Below are 19,860 nucleotides of genomic sequence, written 5' to 3'. Positions count from 1 at the left end.
CAAAAACCACATTCACAGATAGACAAGATGAAAAGGCAGAGGGCTATGTACCAGATGAAGGAGCAAGATAAAACCTTAGAAAAACAACTAAATGAAGTGGAGATAGGCAACCTTCCAGAAAAAGAATTCAGAAAAACGATAGTGAAGATGATCCAGGACCTCGGAAAAAGAATGGAGGCAAAGATGTAGAAGACGCAAGAAATGCTTAACAAAGATCTAGAAGAATTAAAGAACAAACAAACAGAGATGAACAACACAATAACTGAAATGAAAAATACACTAAAAGGAATCAATAGCAGAATAACTGAGGCAGAAGAACGGATAAGTGACCTGGTAGACAGAATGGTGGAATTCACTGTCATGGAACAGAATAAAGAAAAAAACATGAGGAAAAATGAAGACAGCCTAAGAGACCTGTGGGACAACAATAAACGCAACAACATTGGAATTATAGGGATCCCAGAAGGAAGAGAGAGAGAGGACCCAAGAAAATATTTGAAGAGATTATAGTCGAAAACTTCCCTAACATGGGAAAGGAAATAGCCACCCAAGTCCAGGAAGTGGAGAGAGTCCCATACAGGATAAACCCAAGGAGAAACACGCCAAGACACAAAGTAATCAAATTGGCAAAAATTAATGAAGAATTGAATACAGCAAGGGAAAAACTACAAATAACATACAAGGGAACTCCCATAAGGTTAACAGCTGATTTCTCAGCAGAAACTCTACAAGCCAGAAGGGAGTGGCATGATATACTTAAAGTGATGAAAGGGAAGAACCTACAACCAAGATTACTCTACCGGGCAAGGATCTCATTCAGATTTGATGGAGAAATCAAAAGCTTTACAGACAAGCCAAAGCTAAGAGAATTCAGCACCACCAAACCAGCTCTACAACAAATGCTAAAGGAACTTCTCTAGGCAGGCAACACAAGAGAAGAAAAGGATCTAAAAAAACAAACCCAAACAATTAAGAAAATGGTAAAAGGAACATACATATCAATAATTACCTTAAACGTGAATGCATTAAATGCTCCAACCAAAAGACACAGGCTTGCTGAATGGATACAAAAACAAGACCCATATATATGCTGTCTACAAGAGACCCACTTCAGACGAAGGGACACATTCAGACTGAAAGTGAGGGGATGGAAAAAGATATTCCATGCAAATGGAAATCAAAAGAAAGCTGAAGTAGCAATACTCATATCAGATAAAACAGACTTTAAAATAAAGAATGTTACAAGAGACAAGGAAGTACACTACATAATGATCAAGGAATCAATCCAAGAAGAAGATATAACAATTATAAATATATATGCACCCAACATAGGAGCACCTCAATACATAAGGCAACTGCTAACAGCTTTCAAAGAGGAAATCGACAGTAACACAATAATAGTGGGGGACGTTAACACCTCACTTACACCAATGGACAGATCATCCAAACAGAAAATTCATAAGGAAATACAAACTTTAAAACACAATAGACCAGACAGATTTAATTGACATTTATAGGACATTCCATCCAAAAGCAGGTTACACTTTCTTCTCAAGTGCGCACGGAACATTCTCCAGGATAGATCACATTTTGGGTCACAAATCAAGCCTCAGTAAATTTAAGAAAATTTAACTCATATCAAGCATCTTTTCTGACCACAATGCTACGAGATTAGAAATCAATTACAGGGAAAAAAACGTAAAAAACACAAACACATGATGAGGCTAAACAGTATGTTACTAAATAACCAAGAGATCACTGAAGAAATCGAAGAGGAAATCAAAAAATACCTAGAGACAAATGATAATGAAAACACGATGATCCAAAACCTATGGGATGCAGCAAAAGCAGTTCTAAGAGGGAAGTTTATAGCTATACAAGCCTACCTGAAGAAACAAGAAAAATCTCAAACAATCTAACCTTACACCTAAAGGAACTAGAGAAAGAAGAACAAACAAAACCCAAAGTTAGCAGAAGGAAAGAAATCATAAAGATCAGAGCAGAAATAAATGAAATAGAAACAAAGAAAACAACAAAGATCAATAAAACTAAAAGCTGGTTCTTTGAGAAGATAAACAAAATTGATAAACCATTAGCCGGACTCATCAAGAAAAAGGAGAGGACTCAAATCAATAAAATTAGAAATGAAAAAGGAGAAGTTACAACAGACACTGCAGAAATATAAAGCATCCTAAGAGACTACTACAAGCAACTCTATGTCAATAAAATGGACCACCTGGAAGAAATGGACAAATTCTTAGAAAGGTATAACCTTCTAAGACTAAACCAGGAAGAAACAAAATATGAACAGACCAATCACAAGTAATGAAATTGAAACTGTGATTAAAAATCTTCCAACAAACAGAAGTCCAGGACCAGATGGCTTCACAGGTGAATTCTATCAAACATTTAGAGAAGAGCTAACACCCATCCTTCTCAGACTCTTCCAAAAAATTGCAGAGGGAGGAACACTCCCAAACTCATTCTATGAGGCCACCATCACCCTGATACCAAAACCAGACAAAGATACTACAAAATAAGAAAATTACAGACCAATATCACTGATGAATATAAATGCAAAAGTCCTCAACAAAATACTAGCAAACAGGATCCAACAACACATTAAAAGGATCATACACCATGATCAAGTGGGATTTATCCCAGGGATGCTAGGATTCTTCAATATACGCAAATCAATGTGATACACCATATTAACAAATTGAAGAATAAAAACCGTATGATCATCTCAATAGATGCAGAAAAAAAGCTTTTGACAAAATTCAACACCAATTTATGATAAAAACTCTCCAGAAAGTGGGCATAGAGGGAACCTACCTCAACATAATAAAGGCCATATATGACAAACCCACAGCAAACATCATTCTCAATGGTGAAAAACTGAAAGCATTTCCTCTAAGATCAGGGAACAAGACAAGGATGTCCACTCTTGCCGCTATTATTCAACATAGTTTTGGAAGTCCTAGCCACGGCCATCAGAGAAGAAAAAGAAATAAAAGGAATACAAATTGGAAAAGAAGAAGTAAAACTGTCACTGTTTGCAGATGACATGATCCTATACATAGAGAATCCTAAAGATGCCACCAGAAAACTACTAGAGCTAATCAATGAATTTCGTAAAGTTGCAGGATACAAAATTAATACACAGAAATCTCTTGCATTCCCGTACACTAATGATGAAAAATCTGAAAGAGAAATTAAGGAAACACTCCCATTTACCACTGCAACAAAAAGAATAAAATACCGAGGAATAAACCTAGTTAGGGAGACAAAAGACCTGTATGCAGAAAAGTATAAGACACTGATGAAATAAATTAAAGATGATACAAACAGATGGAGAGATATAGCATGTTCTTGGATTGGAAGAATCAATATTGTGAAAATGACTTAACTACCCAAAGCAATCTACAGATTCAATGCAATGCCTATCAAATTACCAATGGCATTTTTCACAGAACTACAACAAAAAAATCTTAAAATTTGTATGGAGGCACAAGACCCCCAATAGCCAAAGCAGTCTTGAGGGGAAAAAACAGAGCTGGAGGAATCAAACTCCCTGACTTCAGACTATACTACAAAGCTACAGTAATCAAGACAATATGGTAGGGGCACAAAAACAGAAATGTAGATCAATGGAACAGGATAGAAAGCACAGAGATAAACCCACGCACCTATGGTCAACTAATCTATGACAAAGGAGGCAAAGGATATACAATGGAGAAAAGACAGCCTCTTCAATAAGTGGTGCTGGGAAAACTGGACAGCTACATGTAAAAGAATGAAATTAGAACACTACCTAACACCATACATAAAAATAAACTCAAAATAGATTAGAGAAGTAAATATAAGACTAGACGCTATAAAACTCTTAGAGGAAAACATAGGAAGAACACTCTCTGACATAAATCACAGCAAGATGTTTTTGATCCACCTCTTAGAGTAATGGAAATAAAAACAAAAATAAACAAATGGGACCTAATGAAACTTAAAAGCTTTTGCAAAGTAAAGGAAACTACAAACAAGACGAAAAGAGAACCCTCAGAATGGGAAATATATTTGCAAACGAATCAACAGACAAAGGATTAATCACCAAAATATATAAACAGCTCATGCAGCTCAATATTAAAGAAACAACCCAATCCAAAAATGGGCAGAAGACCTAAATAGACATTTCTCCAAAGAAGACATACAGATGGCCAAGAAGCACATGAAAAGCTCCTCAACATCACTAATTATTAGAGAAATGCAAATCAAAACTACAATGAGTTATTACCTCACACCAGTTAAAATGGTCATCATCAGAAAATCTACAGACAAATGCTGGAAAGGGTGTGGAGAAATGGGAACCCTCTTGCACTGTTGGTGGGAATGAAAATTGACACAGCCACTACGGAGAACAGTATGGAGGTTCCTTAAAAAACTAAAAAAAACTAAAAATAGAATTACCACATGACCCAGCAATCCCACTACTGGGTTACCCAGAGGAAACCATAATTCAAAAAGACACATGCATCCCAATGTTCACTGCAGCACTATTTACAATAGCCAGGTCATGGAAGCAACCTAAATGCCCCTTGACAGACAAATGATTAATGAAGATGTGGTACATATATACAACGGAATATTACTCAGCCATAAAAAGGAATGAAATTGGGTCATTTGTAGAGACGTGGATGAATCTACAGACTGTCATACAGAGTGAAGTAAGTCAGAAAGAGAAAAACAAATATCGCATATTAACACATGTATGTGTAACCTAGAAAAATGGTACAGATGAACCGGTTTGCAGGGCAGAAATTGACGCACAGATGTAGAGAACAAACGTATGGATACCAAGGTGGGAAAGCAGTGTCGGGTGGGGGTGGTGGTGTGATGAATTGGGAGATTGGGATTGACATGTATACACTGATGTTTATAAAATGGATGACTAATAAGAACCTGCTGTATAAAAAAATAAATAAAATAAAATTCAAAAAAAGAAATCGATACTAAGAACTAGGAAAAAACTACTTCCTACAAAGGTTACCTTTGGGGTTGACTGGCTTTTTCTTGGTGACATGTTTCTGAGATCTTTTTCCTCGGGGATCTTCCATGTATTTCCTCTGGCATTCATGAGCAGATCGAGAACCTACAGCCATAGCCACCTCTGACCAGAAACCAGGTTTGTGCTTTGGAAGAGATGCAAAAGCACTATCGAAGACCAAAAACAGTTAAAGAACAAGCAATTCAACTCAATAAAAAAATAACCTTCTGAAGGGATACTACTAAATCAAGGAGAATTACTGAGCTGAAGGAATTTTATCAAAATCATTCTAGATAACTATTTAGGAAGAAGATAGTATTCTCTCCACTTAATAACCTACTCTAATGCTTAAAATACAAACATGTAAGTGTACATATCTAGTAGATGCCTTCTATTTTGTTGTAGTCTATTAAACCTGAAAAACCATGCCCAATCTTTCAACATTTTTTTCCTAAGTCCAACTAATCAGTTATTAGATCTTTGGGGGGACTCTAGCATGACTACCTTTTGTACACTGCTGCACATATCTTACTGGTGCTAACTATATTGGAAGACAAGCTCCTAGTTTCTATATATTCCATGTTACAAACTCTTATTAAAAAGTGTTACGCCTGCTTTCATTCTATTATAATTTATAGAACACAATATTTTAGATATAATACTTAACTGAGGGAAATGAAAATTGAAATAGAAAAAAACTAAGTCAATATAAGGTAGTTCCCCAATTTAACAAACGAGTTACATTCTAAAATCTCATTGCAAATGATTACAGTAAGTCCCCTACATATGAATGAATTTCGTTCCGAGACTGCATTTTTAAGTCCAATTTGTTGGTAAATCCAACAAAGTTAGCCTAGGTATCCAACTAACACAATTGGCTATATAGTGCTATACTGTAATACGCTTATACTGCTTTTCACACAAATAATACATTAAAAACAAACACAAAAAATAAAAACATTTTTACTCTTACACTAAAGTACCCTGAAGAGTACAGTAGTACCAGCTACATCACCACTGCTTTTATGCTTGCATCCGGACATCCTGGGCTTGAAATAAAGATACTGTACTACTGTACTCGATACAATATTGTACAGTAAAGCACACAAAAGCACAACTACTTGTAAAGGATGCACATACATGACAGTATACACCAGACATGTGAACTAACTTATGTGACTGGACATGTGAACACATGTTCGCATCTTCGGAAGTTCACAACTTGAAGGTTCGGATGTAGGGGACTTACTGTATTTAGAACCTGGTATACATATTACTGCCCTCCCCCTCCAAGAGATATTATATATTGTGGTTAGGCTGATAGTTCTGCCAGAAAAGATCTATTTAACTCACGTTAACCTATGCAGTGTTATGCTGGTAAATTTTTAACAACTAGTTCTCTGGGGTTAAAAAGCCCCAATTTGTAGTGTTTGTCAATTTCCATGTTGTAAATACTCCTATCGTGGATGATTTCAAGTTACCAACATGGAGTAAGAAATGTGCAACAGCACACAATTATAAAGAATTTCCACTACACAGATATGACAGATGTAAAGAACCTCAAGGGCACAGATAATAAAATATAGTAAAATAATTAGGAAGTGATGAGTTTAGAGTTTGTTTCTAATAAATTTATTTAACCTTTAGTTTATATAATTTAATTTTTAATAATGATCATGAAACATTTAATTTGTAAAATTCATGAAAATTTAAGAATCAACTTTTGTGAACAGATATGATCTAACTACAGAATACCACTCACTCGATGCATAAAAGGAGAACAAATACTTATGGGCATTGAACACTTAACAAATGTTCTACCCTTGCATAACTAATCATTCCACATGTGTTCTAAAGCGGAGAACTATAGGGAGGGGGCTCAAGCTTCCCTATCTGTGTACATAGCTAACATTCAAGTCTAGGATTGCCTAAAAGGACTATTTTGTCATAATAAAAATACTTAATGCATTTAATAAGAAATTAGTCTGTAATGAACACATCTCCTCTAGTTAATCCCAGATAATTTAAAAAGGCAAATGTAATATCATTCCAGTCCTACTTAAAAATCACTTCATCATTTTTAAGCATAAAAACCGAAATATGATCTATGTTCTTCCTCGCCTGTCTATTCTCATCCTCTACAGCTCTTCCCTCACTTTCTGTAGGCCAGTCATTTTGGCCTTTAGTATTTTTAAACATGCTCTCTTACTTTCTACTTTTACATACACTGTTTTACTTTAAAACGTACTTATCATGAATCTTTGGCCTAAATACTTCTTATTTAACCTTCAAATCTTAGTTCTAGTATCTGCCTAAACTAAGTCAGATTTCCCTGATAAATACTGTCATAAACTTCTTACAGGGATTATTTGCTAAGTATCTGTCTACCCTACTAGGTTATAAGCATGATGGGGGGGGGTACAAAACAGTGGGCTGCAACCAAGAATCACTTAAGGAGCTTATAGCAAAATGCAAGCAAACAAGTAAAATAAGCGAACAGATTCATAGACTCCATCCCTTAAGATTTCAATACAGTAGGTCTGGGGAAGCAATCCTTTGCATTTTCCAAAAGCTCCTCATGTGATTATTTTGCTTTGAAATCAGCATTAGAATTGCTTTACGTTGTTTGTAAGAAAGAGGCATTACATCTAACCGAGTGGAAAGTAGGAATAGGTGATAACAAGGAAATGTTACAGGGAGGAGGTGACATGTGAGATAAAATTTGAAGGATGGATAAAAATATAACAGGTGAAAATGAGGCCATAATATTGGCAAGGAAATGAAGACAAGGAAGAACTACATAGGGTTAGGGAATGATAAATAGTTCATATTTATAGAACAGTAAATTTCAAAGAAATAGCTGCAGGTCAAAGCTGTAAAAAACTAGAGAAGCATAAAACCCAAACCCAAACCTGCCATATCTGAATATTTTAATAGTATGCAGTCTAGGCACTTTTTAAACAGTTTAAGTAAAATTATCTTTTTGGGTATGGTTCTATGAATCTTAACAGATATATAACACAACAGATGGAACAGTTCCATCAGACTGAAAAAAACTCCCAGTGCTACCCCTCTGTGGTCCACCACTATAACCACTGGAAATCCCTGATCCATTTTCTTTCTTTTTAGTTCTGTCTTCTCCAGAACATAACATAAATGGAATCATATAGTATGTGACCTTTTTGGCTGGCATTTTTCACTCAGCATAATACCTCTGAAATTCATTCAAGTGGTTACAAGTATCAATAGTTCTTCCTTTTTATTACTCAATAGTCCACTCACTATAAGATCATACCACAATTTCGTTTATGAAGAAAGTATCATGAAAGTCAGGCAGAGAAATGAACTACGTAAAACCAAACTGTAACATTGTTTATGAACTTCTGGGCTCACACTGCAAATTTTGATATATTTTCTTTGTTGTTCAGTTCAGAATATCTTCCCTTGAGACTTCCTCTCTGACTCATAGATTATTTATAGGTGTGTTATTTATTTTTCAACCACTTGGAATTTTTTGTTTTCTTTTACGGACTTGTAGTTTAATTCAATTATGGCCAGAGAACACCTTTTATATAACTTCAGTTATACTCAATTCGTTAAGATTTGTTTTATGACCTAGTAAATGTTCTTAGTGAATAATCCACCTATCCTTAGAAATAATGTGTTTTTTCCCTGTTGGGTACACTATTCCAAAATGTCAGCTAGCACAGTTGGCTGATGGTGTTGTTCATTCAGTTCTTGTATACCCTTACTAATTATCTGTCTACTACTGCCATCAATTACCAAGAATACTGAAGTCTCCAACTATAATTGTGGATTTGACTCTTTTCAGTTCAGTACTTTCCTTTTAGTTTTGTCAGATTTTGATTCATGTATTTTGAGGTTTTGTTCTCAGGTGCATACACATTTACGATTGTTAAGTCTTCCTGGTGAAATGGCACTTCTATCATTTTGTAATGTCCTTCTTTATTCTCGATATTTTCTTCATACTGAAATCTTTGATTAGTATTAGTATAGCCACTCCAGCTATCTATTGAATTTGCATGGTATGTATCTATCCTTTCACTTTTAACTTACCTATGTCCTATTTGAAGTGAGTTTCCTTTATACAACACAGTGGGATCATGTTTTTAAATTCATTCTAACAATCTTTTAAATGGTATTTATATTATTAACATAATTAATGTAATTGTTTTTCTTTGTTCCTCCTGTTTTCTATTTCCTTTTTCTGCCTTTTTTTTTTAGTATTTTAATTTATCTATTAAATGTCTGAAGATATGTGTAGTTTTTTAGTGGCTGCTCTGGGGTTTACTATATACATACTGAACAGTCAACTCAGAATCAGTATCTTACTACTTCAAGTAAAATCTTACCATCATATAAGCCTCTTCCTCACTTGTCTTCTGTATCACATTTATAAACACTGAAGAACTCCATCATGCAATGCAATATTTGCCTTAAACCGCTAAACATTTACAAGAACTCAAGAGAAGTCTACTGTATTTACCCAGAGTTGCCATCTGTCTTCCTATTCCTCCATTCCTGATACTGACTGCCTCTTTCCTCTCTCATCTCATTCTGCTATTGAGCCTATCCAGTGAGTTTTTATCTTATTTTTCAGTTCTAAAATTTCCATTTGATCCTTATTTACATTTTCTATTTCTTGCTGAGACATTATAAATTTCTGTTCAAGAATGTTTGCTTTTAGTTCCTGAAGCATTTTTATATACCTGCTTCAGAATCTTGTCAGGTAATTCCAACATCTGTGTCAATCCCAGCATTCGCATCTGTTGATTATTTTTTCCATAAGAGTTGAAATTTTCCTGGTTCTTTGTATGCTAAGTAATTTTGGATTATTTCCTAGACATTTTGAATGACAAAACTCTGGGTCTTACATATATTTTATAGAGAATATTAATATTTTTGTTTTAGCAGGCAACCAACCTGGCTGTAATCTGAGCTATAAATTCCAGTCAGTCTTCTGTGGTTGCAGTTTCAGTGTCAGTTCCATTTTTAAAGCTTTGCAGTGTTATTAGGATATACTGCATGTTGGACACTGGGTGGCTGTGGAAACTGCATGGTGGTCTACCATTTAGTTCAGTTCTCAAAGTCTTGGGTATGCTGTTTAGGATCAGATTCACAAATGGGCAACTCAAGGGTGAGCCTAAAAGTTCATAAACAACTTTATAGGGTTGCTTTCCCTAGGTCCTCCCTCTCTGCAGTCTTTGGTTCCCTAGGGTTCCCATTTTTGATTCTCTGGCAGAAACCTGGGGTTTTAGTTACCCAGCTCTGCTGCACACTTTATAAAATTTTATCTTTCTCAGGGCCAAGCAGAGGACAGAAAGAGAAAATTGCAAAATGGTTTGCCCCACCCTTTTGAGACCTCTACCCGAACTGGAGAGGAAGGTTCCGCACTTTGAGTTTTAGGTATGTGTGGGCCCCAAATGATGCTGTGATGCTTGCTCCTGCTGGATTGTATGGGTACTGGGTTATAAGAGAAAGGAGAAAAGAAAAAGAAACAACTGAGAGATTTCCTCTACTGTTTCTGAGTGTTAGTAATCCCCCTTCCTGTTCAAGCCATAACTGAAGGGCTTCTCTTTGAACTCTCTTTGTCTTGCCTCAATGCCCCCTTCCTGGTTTTAGGTGGCCTTGAGTTTAGCTTGGGGGAATATCTAGAGGAAAAACTGGAAATTCACTTCCAGTTTGGTGGTTCTTAAAATTCTAGTCTCCCTCAATCAGCCTGTTATTATTTATCTTCCTGAGTCAACAAAAAGCTGTTCCAAGAATTCTGTCCAGGTGTTACAGCTGCATAGAAGAAACAGAGCGGAGTATGCTTACTCATCTTACTGGAAACTGGCATTTCTGTAGTCCAGGCACTTAAAAATCTCCTTGCATGATCTGAACATACAGCAAAGGTTGACAACTTTTATTAAAGGAAATAATGGGGGATACAGCTGGAAAGGATAACTGAGGTCAACTATTACTCTCAATGCAAGGCAGAAGAAATCTTTATATAATTTGAATTTGAGCAAGAATGCAAGTGAAGGTTTTTGATGTGTCAGAACCACAACTATACATTAAGACTAATCTGGAGTTGTATAAAACAGATTACTCAGATGAACAGAATAAAGTAAAAACACAAGGCTACTTACACAGTTCAGGCAAAAGGCATTAAAGGTCTGAAAAAAAGAGTAGTGTTAAGAAAAAGGCTGTACAGGCATATCTTGTTTTATTGCCCTTTGCTTTACTGTGTTTTTTACAAACTAAAGGTTTGTGGCAACCCTGTGTCAAGCAAGACTATTGGTGCCATATTTCCAACAGCATTTGCTCACTTCATGACTCTGTCACATTTGGTAATTCTCACAATATTTCACACTTTTTCATCATTATTATATTTGTTATGTGATCTGTGATGCTACTCTTGTATTGTTTGGGGTGCCATGAACTGTGCAAATATACGACAGTGAATTTAATTGATAAATGTCGTGTGTGTTCTGACTGCTCCACTGACCAGCCATTCCCATCTCTCTCTCTCTCTCCTTGAGCCTCCTTATTCTCCGAGGATGCAAGAGTATTGAAATTAGGCCAATTAATAAGCCTACAATGGCCTCTAAATGTTCAAGTGAAAGGAAGAATTGCAAGTCTCTCACTTTAAATCAAAAGCTAGAAATGATTAAGCTTAGTAAGGAAGGCATGTCAAGAGCCGACACAGGCTGAAAGCTAGGCCTCTTGTGCCAAACAGTAAAGTTGTGAATCCAAAGGAAAAAGTACTTTAAGGAAATTAAAAGTGCTACTCTAATGAACACACAAATGATAACAAATAGCCTTATTGCTGATATGGAGAAAGTTTAGCGATCTGGATAGAAGATCAAACCAGTCACAAGATTCTTTTAAGCCAAAGTCTAATCTAGAGCAAGGTTCTAACTTTCTTTAATTCTACGAAGGGTGAGAGAGGTGAGGAAGCTTCAGATGAAAAGTCTGAAGCTAGCAGAGGTTGGCTCATGAGGTTTAATGAAAGAAGTGTCTCCATAAAAGTACAAAGTGAAGCAGCAAGTGCTAATGTAAAAGCTGCAGCAAGTTATCCAGAAGCTCTAGCTAAGATCATCAATGAAGGTGGCTACACTACACAACAGATTTTCAATGCAGATAAAACAGTCTTCTATTGGAAGAAGATGCCATCTATGACTTTTATAGCTAAGGAGGAAAAGTCAATGGCTGGCTTCAAATGACAGGCTGACTCTCTTGATACAGGCTCATGTAGCAGGGGACTTGAAGTTGAAGCCAATGCTTATTTACCACTCTGAAAACTCTAGGGTCCTTAGGTAGATTATGCTAAATCTCCTCTACCTGTGCTCTATAAATGGAACAAAGCCTGGAGGTCAGCACATCTATTTACAACAAGGTTTACTGAATCATTTTAAATTTTAAGACCACTGTGTAGAGCTACTGTTCAGAAAGAAAGATTCTTTTCAAAATATTACTGCTCATTTACAGTGTACCTGGTCACCCAAAAGCTCTGATGGAGATGTACAAGATTTATGTTGTTTTCAGCCTGCTAATATAACATCCATTCTGCAGCTTATGAATCAAGGAGTAATTTTGAATTTCAAGTCTTATTATTTAAGAAATATATTTCCTAAGGCTAGAGCTGCCACAGATAGTGATTCCTCTGATGGATCAAAGTAAATTGAATACCTTCTGGAAAGGATTCACCATTAAAATGCCATTAAGAATATTCGTGATTCATGGGAAGAGGTCTATTAAAATATCAACATTCACAGGAGTTTGGAAGAAGTTGATTCCAACCCTCATGAATGACTTGGAGGAGTTAAAGACTTCAATGGAAGAAGTCACTGCAGATGTAGTGGAAATAGCGAGAACTAGAATTAGAAGTGGAGCCTAAAGATGTGGCTGAATTGCTACAATCTCATGATAAAACTTGAACTTATGAGGAACTGCTTCTTATGGATGAGCAAAGAAAGTGATTTCATGAGATGAAATCTACTCCTGGTGAAGATGCTTTGAAGACTGTTGAAATGACAACAAAGGATTTAGAATATTACATAAACTTAGTTGATAAAGCAGCAGCAGGGTTTGAGAGGACTGACTCCAATTTTGAAAGAAGTTCTACTGTGGGTAAAATGCTATCAATATCAAGGCAAGACCCTCCAACAGCAAAAGGATTACAACTTACTGAGGACTCAAATGATTAGCATTTTTAAGCAATAAATTATTTTTTTTAACTAGGGTATATACACTGGTGTTTTTGACATAATGCTATTGCACACTTAAGAGACTACAGTAGAGTGTAAACATAATTTTCATATGCACCAGGAAACCAAAAAATTAATGTGACTTTCTTTGTTGAGATATTCACCTTCTTCCAGTAGTCCAGAATTGAACCCACAATATTGCCTAAGTATAGCTGGTAGCTTCTTAATTTTAAAAAAAATTAGATTTAAAAAATTAGATTAAAAATCAATAATAATAGAGAGTTTAAACCTAGTTGACTAGAAAAATTACATATTCAGAAACAGGAATGTCAGGCAAAGTGGACAGGCAGGGGAAACTAAGTTTGGTTTTTGACATATTAAGTTAGCTGTAGGTGAGATTTATGTAGAGATGTCCAGCAGGGAAAGGGAAATACAAACCTAAGTACAAGAATTCAAGACCAGAGGCACAGATTTGGAAGTCCCTTTGCAAAAAGGAAAAGTAGAACTTCGAAATGAAAAGATCACTGGAATACACGACTGCTAGAAAGCAAACAGCCAAAACCAAGAAGTCTGAAGAATAAGAAAACCTTCTCTGCCTGAAAATAAGATAGAGAAGGAAAATTTAGGAAATCGAGAAAGGAAGAGTACAGTGGCACAAAGATGCCTTAGGAAGAGAAGGTAGATTTGAAAATGAATTCCAAATGTTATAAAGTTGGGGGTACACAAGAGAATGGAACACTGAATGTGGCGTGTTTCTATGTTATCCTTCCCTCTTTTATCAATCATATCTTCCTTTCTTTCTACTAGATCATTTCCAAGAACATACCATTATACCCTGGCATGAGTCACCTTACAAACAAGCAAGCAAGCAACTAAACATACATGTTCCCTTATCTTCACACTGTCTTCTATGACTATGCATTCTTCTGTTCCCTATCATTGCCAAATTTCTTGTGTCATCCATCTAGGTTGTCTTTACTGTCTCATTCACTCTTCATCTCTCAACTATGATCTGGCTTCCAATACTAACTACCACACTACTGAAACTGCTTTTCAAGTCTATGTAGCTAAATCCAATTCTCATCATACCTGATTTATCAAGCAGCACTAATTAAGAAACCTTGGACAAATCACTGAATTTTTAAGACTAATTTCTCTTCTATAAATGAGGGGGAAAAGACTGTACTAAATAATCTACAAATTTGGATTCAAATTTAGAGTTTTATAATAGTAAATTTACTTATAAAATATTCCTTAAAATGTGAAGCTAAGTGAGAGAGCTGCATTTGTCTGTGTTGAAATGGTTTACCCCTGCTTTACTGAGGTATAATTGACAAAAAAAACCTGTATATATTTAAAGTGTACATGTGATCATTTGACATACATATACATTGTGAAATGATTACCACAATCAAATTAATGAACACATCTGTCCCCTCACATAGTTACCCTTTTTTAGGGGGGAGGGGGAGGGGACTCTCTTGAAATATTAAATGGGAATGAAAAGAAAAGAGGGTCACTCACTTTCCTCACATGCAGGCTATAGATGGCCACAAAGAACCTATTTAGAAGTTATCTGTACTCTCCCTCTACTCCCTATATAAATTTTAATTTCTCTCCATGTGTTTTTGGATGACATCTTCCATATTAACAAATAGAAGTCATTAAATCAGCCCCTTATTGGAGTTTTTATGTTGTAAACTGTTTTGTGGCCCCTCTAGATATTTCAGAGTCAAATCTGACTACTTACCAATGAAGTTTCTGTAATTCTTTCTTATTCCATTCCTCATCCTGAATTAAACCAGGTAAACATGCTAAGGAATACCTGTTTGTCTTGCCAGATCCCATTGTCTCAATAACTGGAAGCTCATTGCTAATATCAGATTTCTGAAGATTTTCTTTAGCAGAACATCTAGCTTTCTTTTGTTTCATATGAAGTTCATTTTCACTCTCTTCAGTTTCAGATTCAGACATCACTGGGATTGTCCTTGTTTTTCTTGTGCTTTTTCTCAAGTGAACCACTATTTCTTTGGTATTTCTTGCTCTGGTTTTCTTAACAACCCCAGCTTTCCTTCTAAATTCCTTTCCTTTTTCACTCTCTTCATTAGACAAATCTGATGAGGACTGATGCTTGTAAAATGACACAGTTACTTGATTTTCAGTTTTCTTCAATTTTGATAACCTTGTATTTTTCTTAAAGTCAGAGGTGACTGTTTGTTCCTTTTTAGGACTAGGTATTTTTATTTTCTGGTTGACAGTGAGTAAATCACATTCACTACAACCTTCCTTGTTTTTACTTTTATGACCCACACTATACTCAAATGTACTTTCTAAAGTCTTTGTGGGTTTGCTGATTGGACTTGTAGGTTCACATAAGTTTGATTTACTTTCTTTTTGATGCTTTCGCACTGCAAAATCTGTCACTGCTTTAATGGTGCCAAAGGACAGATTATAATTCATGCATTTTTGCTCTATAACTTTTTTAGATTTGAGTGGTGTTACTAAAATATAAGGTTTCTTCTGATTAACAGCCATATATTTTCTTTCTTCATCTGAGAAAAACTGTTCCCTTGATGTTAGAATATCAACGGATACTTTGGATTCTTCAGTTCTCTCTTTAATTTCATAAGACAAAACCAAAGATCAAAATTTCAAATTAGCTACAAACAAAATATAGAAAAAATATTTCCCAAATAAAATATACTGTTTCTTTCCCCACAAACTCCATTTTAAACACTATCGCCAAATTAATCTTCCTGAAGCACTGGTCTGTTCAGATCACTGCCCCTTCAATTGTAAACATATACTAATTTTTATACCAATCTGTCCATGACGTCTCACAGTCTACTTAGTGTACACAGTTCCTCTGCCTGGTCTTCAATATAGCTCTAATCACTCACTGTACCCAAATCTGAATGATATTCTATGTCTGTTAATCCACTGCTTCTCAACTTTCATTAATGTCATTCACTCTACTTGGAAAGTTTCCTTCACTTACCACCTGCTTCAATTCTGTTCTATAACCTTCTTTATTTCTGTTTTCTAACCCACCTAACCAGAAACTTTGTCTTGATTCCCTCAACTGAATGAAAGCTCTCCTTCAGATTTCCAGAATACTTTCAAATAATATCATATTTGACAATGTGCCCTGCATTATAATTAACATACTTTTCTTATCTTTCAACTGAAAAAAATTCTTAATGGTAAGAATTTCGTCTTCATTTTTGATTTTTTTTTGCTGGAGTTAGTACAGTCTTTCACATACATAGGAGATGCTAAATATTTGTTAAATCTGGAAGTAAAATATTAAGAAGACATAAGGAAAACCACTAGGGTTGCTAAAACCTTACTAGGTATGTAATATATGGAACAGAAGCTATCCTGGTTTAGGAGAGTTAGGAAAACATGGAACTCCATCTGCATGGTCCCATATGCATCCCCAGCGGTGGTCACAGAGGTACATTTTTGCTGAATCCCCCAAAACTCCATGAAGCATCATGGACTAACAACCAAAGCAGAAGTTGGGAATCTTTATTATACTGTGTCACTGGTTAAAGAAAGCAAATTAAAATGAGAGAAACTCTCCAATTTGAAACTTAGGAAACCAGAAGCCAAACTAATTTTAACTTTAAATTATACAATTATAAATATATACAAATTGTAAATCATCACACCAATCATCATAGTGAAGTACTCCAACAACCTACACATATTATGTGCCATTTTACAAGATGAATGACAAAATGAAAGACTCATGGGTAATACTCAATGCTGGGGAAAAAAGAAGCCTCTAAATTATAGTTCATGGAGAAGTGGCACTAGACAAAAGTAATCAGGAAAGTTTCTACATGATTTCTCAATGGAATCATGTATCTTCATATTATGAAGGAAGAGTTTTCTTCTAATTCCTCATATAAACATGATTCAAATGTTCAATTGGAAATGTGAAAATTTTGAACTTTCTAATTTTGAACAAAACCTTTTTATTCTGAATATTTTTATTCATTTTATTAAATAATTTGAATAAAGATTCAGACCATTCTGGATACTTCAACCTAAGCTGTATGAAGTTAATAGTGTTAGTATTGTTTCCTCTCTACTTCTTTAAACACTTATAAATGTTCCTCACTTTCATTTCTTTTCACCTAGAAGAAATAAGATAAGAAAAAGTGCTATTAAGCTGATGAATTTAACTCAATATGAAATTTTAAACTTGCTAATGTGTAGAGAAAAGGTTCTTTAAATTCTGGTAGGCAGGATTTCAATGAAATTACTCTGAAAATCCACACTTACACAAAACTAAATTATGGTATTAAGTTCATAGAAGTCTGTACTTGAAGATGCACAATGGATGGTACTCCTTGCTCTTGAGATTATTACAGTATGGGGAGGAAGGCTGATATTATAATCATTTACAATATACTGTTAAGTATAATAACAGAGATATATAAAGTACTTTAAGAGCAATACTATAATATATAGATTACAGAATATACAAAACATTAGGTAAATCATTAAAATACACACACGCAATTATATCATCTTAAATTATCATTGGTTGGCACCTTTGCATAACCTCAGTTGTTTAATGTTAGATGTGGTGGTTTTTTTTATATTTCAGTGGTTTTCTCATGGAAAGTGTAATGATAATGATAATACAAACAATAACAGCATCAAATACCACCACTCAAAATAACGTATGTGACAAGAAGACACTCACTGTCTTAATAGTTTCACAAAACAATGATCTAATGAATCACACTGGAAAAATGATACATCCAAAACAGAATACAGTAATATCTTCCCCTAAATTGAGCTTCTCAAGGAAAAGCATCTCATTTTATTCATCTCTAAGTTCCTAACAGCTAACATAGATCAAAGTTCATGGAAGATGCTTTAAAAATGTTCGTTGAATGATTTTCCTTTGGACACAGCTGGCATGTAAATTATCAAACTTTAGTCTTTTACATTTGTATTCTCAAATACTTTACCAGTAATACTCACAATTTGACTCAAATTCCTGAAAAACAGTACTATAAGTGAAAGGAAGGAGTGGGGGTAGGGAGATGATAAGACCTAAGACTAAAGAAGACTAATAAATAATTCAAAGTTAGATATACTTTTAGGGATCTTTTAAATTTCAGAGTAAAAAAGTATATAGCAGGTGCTGTAGCCCCAGGACTCCAGAATACTGAAGAGGTCTAGCAAAGACAACAAGCAGTATGCCTAATTCGCGAGAAATAGGATGACTTTTGATAAAATGAAGGATTGAGGGCTTCCCTGGTGGCGCAGTGGTTGAGAGTCCGCCTGCCGATGCAGGGGACAAGGGTTCGTGCCCCGGTCCGGGAAGATCCCACATGCCGCGGAGCGGCTGGGCCCGTGAGCCATGGCCGCTGAGCCTGCGCGTCTGGAGCCTGTGCTCCGCAACGGGAGAGGCCACAGCAGTGAGAGGCCCGCGTACCGCAAAACAAAAACAAAAACAAAAAAAAAAAATGAAGGATTGAGAAGGAACTGGATCAACAGTTAAGGAGTGAATTTTTGCTAGCTGTATGAAGCAGTCATCCACATACTTATTCCTTTCTCTGTACTACAAAGGATGAGCATAGTTTCAATGGGGGTGGGGGACAGGAAATAGGGTATGGTGGGGTGGGGAGTGACATACAGGTACATTTATATCCAGTATGGTGCTATGTTTCTGGCAGAAGCAGCCCTGAACTCTTGAAGTTCTGTAAAACTCTTCATTGTAAGATCAAGGTAGAATTGGCATAAATTTATACAACAGAGTCTAGGAATTTTACTCATTATATTATCTAGAAAGGACTATAAATACTTTTTTTCACCTTGGGGTTGGGTGGATGTGAGGCAGATTATAGTTTTGGTAGAGTTGACACAGAACAGTTCTGCCAGCTACCTTCATAGCAACGGTCATTCAAAAAGACATGCCATTACCTCCATGAAAGCAAACTGGTTTTGTCTATTAACAGGAATAATAGTTAGTACAAAAATATAGGTATCTGTAATATAGGTCTGAGGTAAGCTGGCAGCCTAAATACCTGGCGTCTAGAAAACTGAAAGAACAATCATTTTTCATTGTTATGTTGATCAGTGTTCTTGGTATTCTAATTAAAAGGTATAATTTAATGAAGTAAGCTGAATGCTGACTACAGGCAGTCTACATTGCAGTTTCTCCTCTTAAGCAGTGAAAAAAACCCAGGAATTTTAGGGCAGTATAAGTCAAGAACTCAATACTAAATTCACTGTAAACAATTAAACAGTGTGGAGCTCAGGTAAAAATTTACCACTATACCAACAGAGAAGAAAAGAGCAAACATACCCAAATGATCACAATCAAGGTCACAAGTGGCAGTGGCTCTTTGGAGGACTTCTGTTTTTTTTTCCCCTGCATCATTTTTCATTGATTTTCGAATGTCAGGAACAACTCTTTCAGTTTTCTGTTTTTGTCTGGCCTTTCCTCCTTTCTTTTCACAAGACCTAAAAACAAGTATAGTATTTTTCCTCTAATATTGGTTCTCAAAAAACAAAAACAAAAAACGAAACCCACAAATAATAAATGAAAGTCCCTCAGATAAAGCTTTTTCCCCCAGC

General features: G+C 35.5%; 1 protein-coding gene across 1 annotated transcript in view; it reads right to left on the bottom strand.

Annotated features, from left to right (window-relative positions):
- MIS18BP1 (MIS18 binding protein 1) overlaps window positions 1–19,860 on the bottom strand; it is a 61,556-nt gene that overhangs the window by 14,917 nt on the left and 26,779 nt on the right. The window contains exons 8-10 of the mRNA XM_082649373.1: window positions 19,562–19,746; window positions 15,005–15,869; window positions 5,029–5,208 (exon numbers count right to left, since the gene is read on the bottom strand). Of these exons, the coding sequence (XP_082505499.1) occupies window positions 5,029–5,208; window positions 15,005–15,869; window positions 19,562–19,746 (1,230 nt within the window). The remainder of the gene's footprint in view (window positions 1–5,028; window positions 5,209–15,004; window positions 15,870–19,561; window positions 19,747–19,860) is intronic.

This window comes from Grampus griseus (assembly GCF_964374135.1).
Source record: "Grampus griseus genome assembly, chromosome: 2".
Taxonomy (NCBI): domain Eukaryota; kingdom Metazoa; phylum Chordata; class Mammalia; order Artiodactyla; family Delphinidae; genus Grampus; species Grampus griseus.
The sequence above is the reverse complement of the archived record's forward strand: the minus strand, read 5'-3'. Positions and strand labels throughout refer to the sequence as shown.